The sequence below is a fragment of the Sabethes cyaneus genome, chromosome 1, assembly GCF_943734655.1.
Source record: "Sabethes cyaneus chromosome 1, idSabCyanKW18_F2, whole genome shotgun sequence".
NCBI classification, from domain to species: domain Eukaryota; kingdom Metazoa; phylum Arthropoda; class Insecta; order Diptera; family Culicidae; genus Sabethes; species Sabethes cyaneus.
The window spans coordinates 2,702,962-2,717,322 of record NC_071353.1 but is presented as its reverse complement, the minus strand read 5'-3'; the positions used below and the strand labels follow the sequence as shown (position 1 = coordinate 2,717,322).

General features: G+C 41.2%; 2 protein-coding genes across 2 annotated transcripts; one reads left to right on the top strand and one right to left on the bottom strand.

Moving 5' to 3' along the window:
• Positions 1-311: 311 nt before the first annotated feature.
• On the bottom strand, positions 312-2,334 carry LOC128743714 (beta-parvin). Its single transcript, XM_053840345.1, has 5 exons — positions 2,174-2,334; positions 1,479-1,840; positions 1,237-1,421; positions 815-1,170; positions 312-754 (listed from the first exon to the last, which is right to left on the bottom strand). The coding sequence occupies exons 1-5, from the start codon at positions 2,292-2,294 to the stop codon at positions 678-680; spliced, it is 1,101 nt and encodes a 366-aa protein (XP_053696320.1). The 5' UTR covers positions 2,295-2,334; the 3' UTR covers positions 312-677.
• Positions 2,335-7,399: 5,065 nt separating this feature from the next.
• Positions 7,400-9,838, top strand: LOC128736905 (DEAD-box helicase Dbp80). Its single transcript, XM_053831417.1, has 6 exons — positions 7,400-7,645; positions 7,742-7,962; positions 8,028-8,886; positions 8,972-9,134; positions 9,202-9,315; positions 9,375-9,838. The coding sequence occupies exons 1-6, from the start codon at positions 7,574-7,576 to the stop codon at positions 9,512-9,514; spliced, it is 1,569 nt and encodes a 522-aa protein (XP_053687392.1). The 5' UTR covers positions 7,400-7,573; the 3' UTR covers positions 9,515-9,838.
• Positions 9,839-14,361: the final 4,523 nt, after the last annotated feature.

Below are 14,361 nucleotides of genomic sequence, written 5' to 3'. Positions count from 1 at the left end.
GCAGTCCTTAACCTTGTAATCCAGTGTTCTGCATCGATTTTGGAACGTTGTTTCCTATTTTTTTATTGTGAACTTTTTCATAACGACGGTGTAGATATCTGCTGGGAAGAAGATCAACCGTCCGTTACCAGCTTGGAACAGAAGAAGCAATTTACTGAACAGGATGCTCCGGTATCATGCAGGCTCAGTTCGACCTAGGGATTAGGTCTGCCATGGCGTCATCTGGTGCTGATCCGTGGCGGTCCACAGCAATTCGGAATAAAGTCTAGGAGCATTTCTTTTGCCAGTGAACTGTTGCTGTCAATGTGTTAGACTTTTTTTATTACATTTTTGCATACTACATTAAGTAAAATTGCTTCAAATAAATTAGCAAAACACAATTGCTTGAGACGATTATTTATGAGTAAATAAAATGTGTTTTACTGATCTGACTAAGTGGTTTCAAACAGAATTTCCATCACTTACCGTAAGTTTGGCTGCCTGTTCCGAATTTCCAGCAAATGTTAGTTAATGTTAAGGCTACTTCTTTCACCGGTCATTCTGCTAGTACCGGTGAGTGTGTGCGTATGTTAACTTTAATCGGTCATATTGTGGGTCCTATGTTAACAATTACTATCGTTAGAATTCGACATCCTAGCTGCCAAGGCACTTTCTCTTTTGACTGTCACACCGCCAGCTCAAGAGATATTTCGATATTTTGTGAACAAAGTATATAAAACACGAAGGGTAGACTTGAGGTCCATATTGACGATATCTGCCGAACAAAGAAAAAATATTTATTTGTTAACAAAAACAAAATACAACACTAACTCACCTTCAGGACGTGCCTTCGGCTTCAGTCCCTGGTCCATCATCAACTCGAAAGCGAATCCGACGTTATGTACCATCTGGTCAGTATCCTTCGGTGTCAGATGGAACTCATGCAGTGGCACAAAAAATCCACCCAACAATCCCATCAACAGGCACAGGAAAACCCCATCCTTGAAATCCGAGCTTAGGTCAGCTGCCTCAAAGTTCAGTTTGTTCAAATGCTTGTTGACGAAAGTAATAAGTGACTTCTTGACAACTGCCAATTTTTCCGGTGCATGGTCAAACAGAGTATCGAACGCATCTCGTTCACAACGCATACCAACGTCATCGTACTGTTGCGTTATCTGCTCTTGGAATTTTCTGGCGAAGTTTGAAAAGTAATCAATAATATTGCATGGCCTTAGTACAGAAAAAGCTTATTCTTACTTGCTTGTTAGCTTTCCATTGATCTTCTGTGCCATTACGACCGTAACGTGAACATTTTCCGGCAAGCGAATCGGAGCCCGAAAATGACGAACCAAAGCGACTAACAAATGCAGAATTGACACCGTGTTCTTGGTGTGAATGCTTTCAACCGTCCACTTGGGAACATTATGATGATAGCCCAGAGTCTAAAAACAACAAAAATATTCAATATGATTAATCTCGTGTTACTTCATCACTCTTACATGATTGACAGCATTCAGAACAACAGCCAACTTTTGTCGTTGGCCTTCGGCCGATTGAGTAACCTCCGGGACATTCAGCTTAACTCCCGTCAGCTTCTCGAACAGCTTTTGCAAAACTTGACCATCGTACAGATCCTCCTCGATGTCTGTAACGATGATACGGTCTTCCACCAACTCGTCATTGATCCAATCGATCAACACTTGTAGAAGCTCACGAACATGCGGATGCTGCAACGAGGCAGGCTGAATGATCGAACGGGATTCGTTGTCTTCAAGATTGTACTCCTCTGGTGGTACGATCGGCGCATTCGGATTTCCTGGCGAGTCAATGGCAATTTTTCCTTCCTCCTGGACCTCTTGTACTAAAAGAAAAAAACATAAGTACAGATGCATTATTTTATTTCTTCTATTTACATATAACACTAAATGACGTCATCCATGCGTAACCCACAAGAAAGTGATTCACCCACATAATAGTTCAAGGCTTGGTTAACTATCAAACGCCAGCTGTTTCTTATAGAACAGAAATCTTAAAATATTATAACTAACTTCATTGCATAGAAAGCGTTTTGAGATCACGTCAACAAATTAGATGAAAGTGTTTTCATTAAAAATCGCCATAAATGGAAGAAATTCCTTTCCGAGAAGGGCTCAATAGGTCTGCTGTCTAAAACATCAATTTATTTCGTTCTTACCTTCTTTGATTCGCTTTTTCCGTCCAAGAGTTCCGATTTTATCCCAAAAACTTTCCTCTTTATCGAAATTTTTGCCAGAATTTGGTGTCCGCGGAGATTTGGGGCGATTCAGAGTGCTCATTTTTGCTTCTATCGAGGTGTCGATTGTCGCTGGTCGCTGCTGCTCGGAATATTTTTGATGTTTTTCTTCGTTTTCTCGTACACACTCTTCGCGATCACGAAGCTATAAAAACTACCAAGGGGTGGGCGAACAGTAACGAATAAATAATGTAATTTTGTGTGCTCGTTTGTGTATTGTCGAGCAGTTGGCATAAATATTGCAGTGTGCACTGAAAATAAAACACATGAGTCATAAAGTGAACCAATCTATGACTTGCTGCTTATCAAGCTATTTACACACTTAAACGATTCGGTAAAATTTACCGAAATCTAAACAGCTGTACGCGTTCGGTAAAAATTTTGGTGGTGCATATCGACGTTTACGGATCATTAGTAATGTTTGGCATCATAAAAAAATTTACCGAACGTTCAGCTGTTTGAATTTCGGTAAAATTTTACCGAACTCGTTGCTTTTTATTAATTGTGTACGAGCCATAATAGCAGATGTGTTCGTAATAGACCTTTCCAGTTATGTGTGTATTGGTGCTTGAAAATGAGGCAAACAACAAAAGAGATGCATTCCTTTGTCACCAAGGTACAGAATGAATTTCGTCTTCCGCTGGCTTAAATACCAGCAAATTTTCAAAATATGTGCTTGAATTTAGAACAGGATGAAAACTAGTAATCGCTATTTTTCGGTTTGTTCTCCAGCATTCCCCAAAATGAAGTAAACATCATGTATATACACGCGTATTTCGTATTCGCTAGTGTGGGTGCTTGAGCTGTCAGAAAGCTCTATATTTGAACGGCAGTTTTGACTTTTCAGTAATAGGTAATCACCTTTATTCTTGAAGTCAGGCCGTATCCTGCATACGTACGAATAGTTTGTTTTGAACGAATCGAGAAGCACTATTCTCATTTTCGAATGAACAAAAGGAAGTGTCGTTCGAACGTTCGAACTGATTCGAACGAAAACAAGAATACGAACCGGCTTAATTTTCGAGCGAATATCATTCGAACGAAAACAAGAATAAGGGTGAATACGCACGTTTTATTTCCGCACGTTTCTTTAGTTTTATCACAGACAAACAGACGAGACACTCGCGATAATTTCATCGTCCAATAAAAAACCACTCATTTTTCAAAAAAGCCACACCGTGGCGTGCAAGTGTTGCTAGTATAAAACCTTTCAAATGTACAAAATCCTACAACTTAAAACCCTGTAAATGCAAGCTACTCCGCAACATGCATAACAGAGGGTGCTAGTGTGCAAGCAAAATGTGCAGGACGATGGTTTTCATCGGATTTTCTTCTAAGTGTCACGCCAGTTCGTCAGTGGTTTTACTGTTTTTCCGTGAACGTGCGGAAAGAAAATGTGGAATGTATCTGGGAAATGTCACAAATGCTGTCCAAATATAGAGATTGCTGACATTTATCTTAAGCACACTTTGCCGCGTATACGTATACGCGATTTGTATTCATCGGGAAATTTGTTTTCCATAGCGAAACCGTTTTGCGATGCACACAAATCACCAATACAGTCACACACTAGCAATCCTTATTACGAACGCCGTGTACAGCAATCGGGGCCTGCCACAAAAGACGATCATTAAGACTCTCGCAGTGACCTTTTAACCAAATGCCCTTCTGGCATACAAAAAAAAACATTATGGTTCGTAGAATAGAGCTTGCTAATCCCAGTGCAAAATGCTACAAAAACTTATCGTTTATCACTCAAACGTATGTTTTGCCTTTCTACTATATAAATATATAGTATAAAGGTATAGAAATCACTTGGAAAACCGGAAATGGAAAGAAGGTCTGCGGGCCGAATGTTATATACCATTCGACTCAGTTTCGAAAACTGAGCATTTTCTGTGTGTGTGTATGTATGTGTGTGTGTGTATGTGTGTGTGTGTGTGTATGTGACGCTTTTAATCTCACTCACTTTTCTCGGAGATGGCTGGACCGATTTTAATGTTCTTAGTGTCAAATGAAAGGTCTAGGTGTCCCATTGGTCGCTATTGAATTTCATACTGATCGGACTTTTAGTTCAAAAGTTATGTATAAAAATACGAAAAATATGGGACTTCATTATCTCATAGGTCTCTTAACCGATTTGAACAAAATTGATTGCATATGAAAGAGGAGCCTTGCGAACCCTTAACTTCCAAATTTCATGACGATTGGACTTGTAGTTTGAAAGTTACATAAAGAAATGTGAAAAAATAATGTTTAAAACATATTTATGTAACATATAAGCATTAATTTAATGAAAAACATCACACATTTTATGATTATTTGAAAATTACTGCTGAGATCTATCAAACGAAACCGAGTTATTTAAAATCGAACGCTTCATTCAAAAGTTATTCAAACTTTAACACTTAAGCACCGTATATTAAACCGTTAAAACGTGTGAAATCAAAACATATCAATCAAATGTTGATTGTATTCAATGTATGAGATGTGTGTGATGTATGTGTGTATGTATGTATGTATGTATGTATGTATGTATGTATGTATGTATGTATGTATGTATGTATGTATGTATGTATGTATGTATGTATGTATGTATGTATGTATGTATGTGATGACAATTTGCAATTTTAAAATTTGCAATGAAATTCAAGAAAAGTGAGAAACATGTCAATTGTCTGAAGTTTTTGAAGCCTCTTAGTGGAATACGAACTCTGAAATTAAAGAAAAGAAAAAACTTTTACCGACTAAATTCCACTATTTAATATTTATTCGCGACAGATACGTATACGCTTTGAAATAAGACACTGATGAAGCCTGCACGTCGTAGGTGAGCTACGTATCTGTTGCAAATAAATATTAAATAGTGGGATTCAATCGAAAAGTTTTTTCTTTTCTTTGATTTCAGAATTCATTTGTCATTTTCTTGACTTGCTGTTACTCACAATTGTACAAGAAAAGCAAAAAGCGAAGAAAAGCAGTTTATTTAAGCATGTAGGTATATAGTGGTGTATAGAATCAGAATTACTAGTGAGTTGATTTTTCCAAATAAATTTGTACAAATTCCAAACAAATTCTGCGCATCAATAGATGCTCTTTTTAATCAATAGTATTTCCCATTCCCAGAGCTTAGAAATGTTATATGAAAAATAGGAAGTAAACGTTGCACGGTAGAAATTTTGTAAGATTTGTTTTCGTTAGTGATATTTTAAAGGACAGATGTCTTATGTCATGTATCATGTTTTAATAAATAAATCAAAAACTACAAGGTATACAGCCCTAAGGTTGTACGAAAGGGAGTCGTAGGACTATATCAGATCATCAGATCAAAGACTAATGTAAACTGCATTTCTGGCCTATGTATGCTTATAAGAATCTGTGAGTTCCATTGTTTAAGTGAATGTTTAAAAGAGAAGAGCGAAATATTCAGATTCAATTCTTTATTGAATGCAATGATGGCTTTGAAAATACGTGGACGGGTGTTCATAAGTAGAACGCCTGCAACCTTTGAGACATAGAAAATTTCTTTTAAAAATCACTTGTGTCCATCATAAAGGTTGAAATGGTAATGTATTATCCCCCTATCACAGGGGTGAGGGGTCTAAAAGCATCATAAAATAAATAAATTCATGCCTCCAAAAAACTCCACAAGCCAAATTTGGTGCCATTTGCTTGATTAGTTTTCGAGTTTTGAGGAAATTTGTGTTTCATTTGTATAGGAGTCCCCCCCCTCTTACGCCCACCTTAAAATAGGTCTCTAATCCCCCTAAAAAATTGCTGGTCATTTTATCTATCCAACGACATTAAAATTGTTCTGTTTTGTTCAGTAGTTTAGTAATTATTAGCATTTAAAATCTTTCATTCAAACGTTACACTTCTATTTTCGTTTTCACAAAGTGCCACCCAGTCCCAGTATAGTAAACAAAGACGTAGTCCTACGTCAAAAAAGACAAGCACTGGGAATCATATCGATCGTATTTCCCATTCTCAAGCATGTTTATGGCGCAGCTTTGGCACTATTTTTCGACCTCATCTTGTTTTCCTAACCCTCTAACATTGTAAAAACGATGCGATCTAGCTAATGACTATCTTTTCATGAAAGTACATTCAAAAGAAGCTTAAGTTTTGATTTTCATGCAAAAATAATTATCTGAAGGAGCGCTAGCTAAGAAATAGTTCCATTTCTCGTTTTCATATCTAATGCTCTATTCAGTAATTTTTTCCTAATTCAGATATATTGCAAAATTGAAGCCAAGCAAACCAATAGTAAAATTTTGAGATCAATCATTTTGTTGTAGATATCCTTTTTCTTCAAAAGTGAAATATAATAATAATTTTTCTGAACTCTTGTTTTTCAAAGATGCTAACTTTTGAATGCATGGTATTAATATCAAAATATCAAAAAATCTGCTATGAACAAATACTTCATATTGTCAATTCAAAACAAGTTTCGTATGTGGCTCTGAAGCCCGAAAGTTAAGGCCGTCTGTAGACCCGTTAGAGGGTTAATTTCTAATTTTCTATACATATTCATTCAAGTCTGTAAAAATTATCTTTTGTGTTTACATTATTTTTCTATAAATATTATAAAACTAAATAAGGTGTTCATCAAGTAACATAAATGACGCTTACATGTATTTACGCACCCAAGGAAAGAAAATATAATTATTCTACACAATACATTGTGAATTTTACTGGCAAATAAGGATTTTGAGGAATACGGAACGAATATTTAAAAATATAGTCTAATATAACATCGATACATCTACAATTAAGTTCCTGAGAAATTTTATAAAGATTATTGTGGCAGTAGAAAGGCTAGGTCACGCCGCTAGGTGGATTAATTCGGGTTTTTTTACCGGGGTATAACTGGGGGAAAACAAAAACAAACGTGTAAAATCAATGTAAAATCTAACAACAGCAACAACAAATCGCGCGTCGATGTGTGCGTACGATAAACGGCAGCAAGCTCAATACTGCATATTTTTAACAAGATTTTTAAACTTTTAGCCTTTAATCACCTGCTTTGCATTCACTCGCCCCTCGCTGCTCGAATATTATGGAACCACCGAGATGCTTTGACAGTTTTGACGGCGCTCTTCCTTTCATTTGCGCCTTCGGCAACGTCAACGCAATGCACCGCATCGAATAAGGGTGGCATAAAAAGAAACAAAAGGTATCGTTAAACTTTTTCATCGCAAGGTCGCTGGGTAAACGCGACAGGGACGAATTGCCGGAGATAAGGAAACGGATTTTTTAACAGATTTAGTTAAGTTTAGAAACAACAGGAACAGTAGATTTTCATCGTTCGAATTTAAAACCATGGCTAGCACTTCCCCGACGGCTCTCGACAATTGGGTCAAAAAGGCAGAAGATCAGGAGATCTCTAGTCTAGTAAGTTTATGAAAAAAATCCTGTTTGCCAAAATTTTAATATTCTAACCTATTTTCGAATCCGTCTCGTGAATTATGACGTACTTTCTAAAATTAGGTAAATGAATTGAATCTTTCCAAGGACACCGAAGCGAAGGAGGGTGTTGCTGCTAGTTCAGATGCAGCAGCAACAACTGACAAGCCTGCGGCCGAAGATTCGGCCCGTGTTGCTACTGCTGCAGCCGATGCCGTGGAAAAGGCAACAACTAGTGATGCTAAGCCAGAACCTAGTGAGAATGGAGAAACCGCTTCCTCTACAGACGAAGCGGAAACATTTAAGTAAGTTTCATTCGAGTTTCCAAAGAAGCTTATTTGTTGTTATTCGATACTCTAATAATTTACAGTCCAGCGGACGCCAGCTTGTTGATGAAAATAATTCGGAAAGGTCTAGTTGAATCGAAGCTAGATCTGGAAGTTCAAAGAAAGGATCCATCGTCTCCCTTGTATTCGGTGAAAACATTTGAAGCACTGCATTTAAAACCGGAACTCCTGCAGGGTGTGTATGCGATGGGTTTCAACGCGCCTTCTAAGATTCAGGAGACAGCCTTGCCAACTCTTTTGGCTGATCCTCCGCAAAATATGATCGCACAAAGCCAATCGGGAACAGGAAAGACTGCTGCCTTTGTGTTAGCTATGCTCAGTCGTGTTAATCCACTGAAGAACTATCCCCAGGTCATATGCTTGTCACCAACTTACGAACTGGCAATTCAGACCGGCGAAGTAGCAGCCAAAATGGCAAAGTTTTGTCCGGAAATAAAACTTCGTTACGCCGTTCGCGGCGAAGAGATTGCTAAAGGTGCGAAACTTATTGATCACATTATTATCGGAACGCCCGGAAAGCTAATGGATTGGGGTATTAAATTTCGGGCGTTCGATCTGAAAAAGATTTCCGTGTTCGTGCTGGATGAGGCGGATGTAATGATTGCCACCCAAGGGCACCAGGATCAATGCATCCGGATACATAAGCAACTGTCACCGTCTTGTCAGATGATGTTCTTCTCGGCCACGTACGAGCGGGAGGTGATGGAGTTTGCCGAGTACATCGTGCCGAACCCGATCGTGATTCGACTGGCACGGGAACAAGAATCGCTGGACAACATCAAGCAGTACTATGTCAAGTGTCGCAATCAGGATGAAAAGTATCAGGCTATTTCGAATATCTACGGCGTAATTACCGTCGGGCAAGCGATTATCTTTTGCCATGTGAGTAAAAAGAAGAGGGTCTTTGTGGAAATCTGGATTTTGCCACTAGTTCATTGGGAAAAATTGATGATCTGTTTTGTTTTAGACTCGCAAAACTGCTAGCTGGCTTTCTGGTAAAATGTCCGCCGATGGCCATTCGGTAGCGGTGCTGTCCGGCGATTTGACAGTCGAACAGCGGCTTGCTGTATTGGACCGGTTCCGAGCTGGGTTGGAAAAGGTGCTGATTACGACCAACGTTCTGTCTAGAGGTAAATAATTTGAAACTTTTACTGCAACGCCAACGTCTGCATTGTCTTAATTGTATTTGCTCTTTAGGAATCGATGTCGAACAGGTTACTATTGTAGTTAACTTCGATCTACCAATGGATCAACAAGGCCGAGCGGATTGTGAAACGTATTTGCATCGAATTGGACGTACTGGTCGGTTCGGTAAGTTAGGCGACCTAGATCTAGAGGCGACCACGATTGACGATTTTCTTTGAATGCAGGTAAAAACGGAATTGCGATCAATCTGGTGGATAGTGATCGTAGTATGCAACTTTGTCGGTCAATCGAGACACACTTTAAGAAAAGGATTCAACTTTTGGACGCGGAGAATTCGGACGAGATCGAAAAGATCGGATCGTAAGGAGGGTTCGTAGAATGCTCCTGTTCTTTTAAAACCAGATTATGCGATGATGGATGCGGGCCTGAGGAAGGCTTTCCTTCCAGTCGTTTCGAACCGGTTGAACCGCATTTTGTTATACACTAATTTATGATAAAAAGAGAACGTTGTGCGTATGGTTGGATAAATTCGAGCAAACAGACGGAAATGGTAGAGAATGCTGGTAAATGCAGACCTGGAGACAGGTAGGAAATCTTATTCGTACCATTATTCTAAGTACATTAGACACACAGTGCGGAAATTATATCGAACGAAATACCTACTATGAGAAATAATATAGACATTGCAAGCGCTAGATGTGCTTTCATTCGGTAGCTACAATATCCGAAGGCCATTTTTGCAATGGGACTACCGGGACCGGGACAGGAATGAGAAAGTATGTAGTAGATAGCTTTCTTAAGGGAGAGATTTGTAGGCTATGGTTTTATAGTTATTCGATAATATGGTACATTATAACAGTTCACAAATGGAGATTGTAGTAGGCGTCGCTATTAAATATGCAGTTTTTGAAACTATATATCGGTCCGGTTCGGTCTGCATATTAGAGTGCCTGGACTCCATAGTAAGAACATTCACGCCCGAATGCAAAAGAAGATGCAGATAAAAAGGTACAATCTATTCTTAACCCAATAAATATGTTTATTGCATAGTAGCTCATTGATCTATTTAGTTAGTATTCGGCGAAGTTAACCTCCGGCGAACAAATGTTTGATAAGATACTGTACACCAAAAATATCTGAATAATCTAAAATAAAAATCTTGAACATATTTGATATTACAATATTGACATAGGACTACGTCTTACAGGAGGGTAGGGGGTCTTTCGGAAAGATCTAAAAGCGATCGTCACTAAAAGTGGCGAGGTTTTGAGCGCTAATAAATCAGTGCTTTCTCAACCAATTCCAATATCAGTCGACCATAAAATTTTCTACGTATACAACGATATAGTGAAAACAATTTATTTTGAACAAATGACTATTGATAAACGTCAAGCATTGTCATATTTGATAAATCAACCTATCACGTGGAGCACATGGATTTCATTCCTTTCATAGCTTACTTACTTAGGAGGCTTGCCGTCCTAGGACAAAACTTGTTGAACAAAGTTTCTCCATGTAACTCGTTTGAGGGCTACCGCTCTCCAATTCCTCGGACACCGAGTACTCTCCGCCAGATCTCGCCCCACCTGATCTAACCATCTAGCTCGCTGCGCTCCTGGTCGTCTTGTTTCTACCGGATTTGAGGCGAACACCATCTTTGCAGGGCATCTTTGTCCGGCATTCTTGCAACATGCCCTGCCCATCGTATCCGTCCAACTTTAGCCACCTTCTGGATACTGGGTTCGCCATAGAGCTGTGCGAGTTCATGGTTCATCCCCCGCCTCCATACTCCGTTCTCCTGTACGCCGCCGAAGATCGTTCTTAGCACTCGTCGTTCGAAGACTCCGAGCACTCGCAGGTCCTCCTCGAACATTGTCCATGTTTCATGCCCGTAGAGATCAACCGGTCTAATAAGCGTCTTGTACAGGGTGCACTTTGTACGAGGACTTAGTCTGCTTGTGGCGCCCACCGAAAGCACGACTTCTGCTGATAATACGCCTCCGAATCTCACGGCTGGTATCATTGTCCGCCGTTACCAGTGAGCCAAGGTAGACGAATTCATCGACTACCTCAAACTCATCGCCGTCGATCAATATACTACTGCCCAAGCGGTGTTGTTCGGCCTCGGTTCCGCTGGGCAGCATGTACTTTGTTTTAGACGTATTTACCTTTAACCCAATCTTTTCTGCTTCGCGCTTTAGTCTGGTGTACTGTTCAGCCACCGCCACAGATGTTCTGCCGATAATATCCATGTCATCGACAAAGCAGACGAATTGACTAAATTTGTTGAATATCGTGCCCCGCGTGTTGATATCCGCTCGGTTCATAACACCTTGTAGCGCTATGTTGAACAGCAGGCATGAAAGACCATCACCTTGACAAAGCCCTCTGTGTGATTCGAATGAACTTGACAATCCACCCGAAATCCGAACACAGCACTGTGTACCATCCATCGTAGATTTAATCAGTTTGATGAGCTTCCTGGGGAAGCTGTTTTCGTCCATGATTTTCCATAGCTCTTTCCGGTCGATGGTATCATATGCGGCTTTGAAGTCAACGAATAAATGATGCGTGGGAACTCTGTATTCACGGCCCTTTTGGAGAATTTGCCGCAGTATAAATATTTGATCCGTAGTAGACCGACCTTCGACGAAGCCGGCTTGATAAGTTCCCACAAATCTATTCGCAATTGGTGATAGACGGCGGAAAATGATTTGGGACAGCGGCATTGAGAACGGTGATCGCTCGATGGTTCTCACAGTCCAACTTATCGCCCTTTTTATAGATCGGGCAGATAACCCCATCTTTCCATTCCTCCGGTAGCTGTTCCGTATCCCAAATTCTAACAATTAGTCGGTGGAGACAAAGGGCCAGCTTTACTGGTTCCGTTTTAATAAGCTCCGCTCCGATGCCATCTTTTCCAGCTGACTTGTTGTTGTTTAGCTGCATGATGGCCTCCTTAACTTCGCCTATCGTTGGGGCTGGCACCTTTTCCCCGTTTGTTGCACCGTCGAAATGGCTTTCTCCTCCGTCATGGTTCTCCGCCTGGGCGCCATTCAGGTGTTCGTCGAAGTGCTGCTTCCACCTATCGGTCACCTCACGATCGTCCGTCAAAATACTGCCAGTCTTATCCCGACACATTTCGGCTCGCGGCACAAAGCCTTTGCGGGATCCGTTCAGTTTCTGGTAGAACTTTCGCGTTTCCTGAGAGCGATGCAGCCGCTCCAACTCTGCATATTCCTGCTCTTCCAGGAAGCGCTTTTTCTCCCGAAACATTTGGTTTCGCTGCATTTTCTTCTGTTTGTGTTTTTCCACATTCTGACGTGTGGCACTGTGCATCTTGGCCGCCCGCATTGCGTTCTCCTCATCCATCACCCTCCTACATTCATCATCAAACCAATCGTTCCGCTGATTCCGGCCACATGCCTGATGGAGCTCTCCGCTACATTGCTGATGGCTGTTTTGATAGTGTTCCAACAGTCCTCGAGAGGGGCTTCGTCCAGCTCGTCCTCTTCCGGCAGCGCAGCTTCGAGTGAATGCGCGTAGTTTGCGGCGTCGTCTGGCTGCTTCAGCCGCGCGAGATCTAACCGAGGCTGGCGTCGGTACCGAATGTTGTTCACAACGAAGAATCTTGGGCGCATCTTAACCATCACTAGGTATTGGTCCGAGTCAACGTTAGCGCTTCGATAGGATCTGACGTCGATAATGTCTGAGAAGTGCCGACTGTCGATCAAAATGTGGTCGATCTGTGATTCTGTCTGATTTGGTGACCTCCAGGTGTACTTATGGTGGATTCTGTGCTGGAAAAAGGTACTACGTACGGCCATATTCTTGGAGGCGGCAAAGTCGATAAGTCTTAGGCCCATTTCATTGGTTCGCTGGTGTGCACTGAACCTTCCAATCACCGGTTTGTATTCCTCCTCCTGGCCGACCTGAGCATTGAAATCCCCGATGACGATCTTGATATCATGTTTTGGGCAGCGGTCGTATTCACTCTCCAACTGCGCGTAGAATTCATCCTTGTCGTCATCGGTACTTCTGAGGTGAGGGCTGTGCACGTTGATGATGCTTATGTTGAAGAATCGGCCCTTGATTCTCAACCTGCATGGTCGAGGATTAATTGGCCACCACCCAATCACCCGTTTCCGCATCTCGCCCACCACTATGAAAGCTGTACCCAGCTCGTGTGTGTTGCCGCAGCTCTGGTAGATGGTATGTCCATCTCTGAATGTACGTACCGTTGAGCTCTTCCAACACACCTCCTGCAGCGCTACGACGTCGAACTTGCGGCTCTTCAATACGTCGGAGAGCACTCGAGTGCTGCCTTGGAAGTTGAGAGATCGGCAGTTCCACGTCCCGAGTGTCCAATCCATAGTCCTTTTTCGTCGCGTGGGTCTATTCCGATTGTTCCAGTAAGAATATATTTGTTCTTCGTTCCGTGCTTTAGTATTTTTCGTGGTGACGGCTTGCAAAGCCTGCTACACGAACCCCAACGGCCAACCAGGGCCAACGAAGCTCGAAAAAGCCCGCCTTTCCTGTCAGCATACGACCTTGGCTTCCACCGGGGTTGGTTACCCGATCTCCACCAAAGTTGTTCGTATCCCGGGTTGTACCACGAGGAGGTAGGAATAGGAGTTGCTGAATAAGAGACTATGAACCACTGTAGGGTCTATTTTATGCCTACCCGTGCACAAGGCACCGACGGTACGCATAATTCAGCCGTTTACTCCGTTTAGCCGTCTAATTGGGCAGACTGACAGTTGTCAGAACTTTCTAAACTCGAAAATTCCATATATTTTTGACATTCAGACATTGTCACATAGCCCAATTAGCGAACACCCAATTAACGAATCTTTGCTGTATAGTACAGCAAAGATTCGCTAATTGGTGGTTCGTTAATTGGGCGGTGCGTTAATTGGACGTTCGCTAGATGGGCGGAAATGTCAAAATTTACTGTCAACATGAATCATTTGAGGGGTCTAGAAATGCGATTCAAGATCATATTTATTGTTGCTCATGGGATAATCCGCCGGATTCAACGTCACGGATTACGACTAACTGTTTAGCTAGAGGTAATGTGGTATATTTGCGTTTTGTCGCTGTTCTTCCCGACGATACAGCCATTGTCTATTTAAAAACAAACTAGTCATATCAACAGTCGATTATTATTCATCATACTTGAATGCAAAGACAGCAGATGGAAATGTTCAC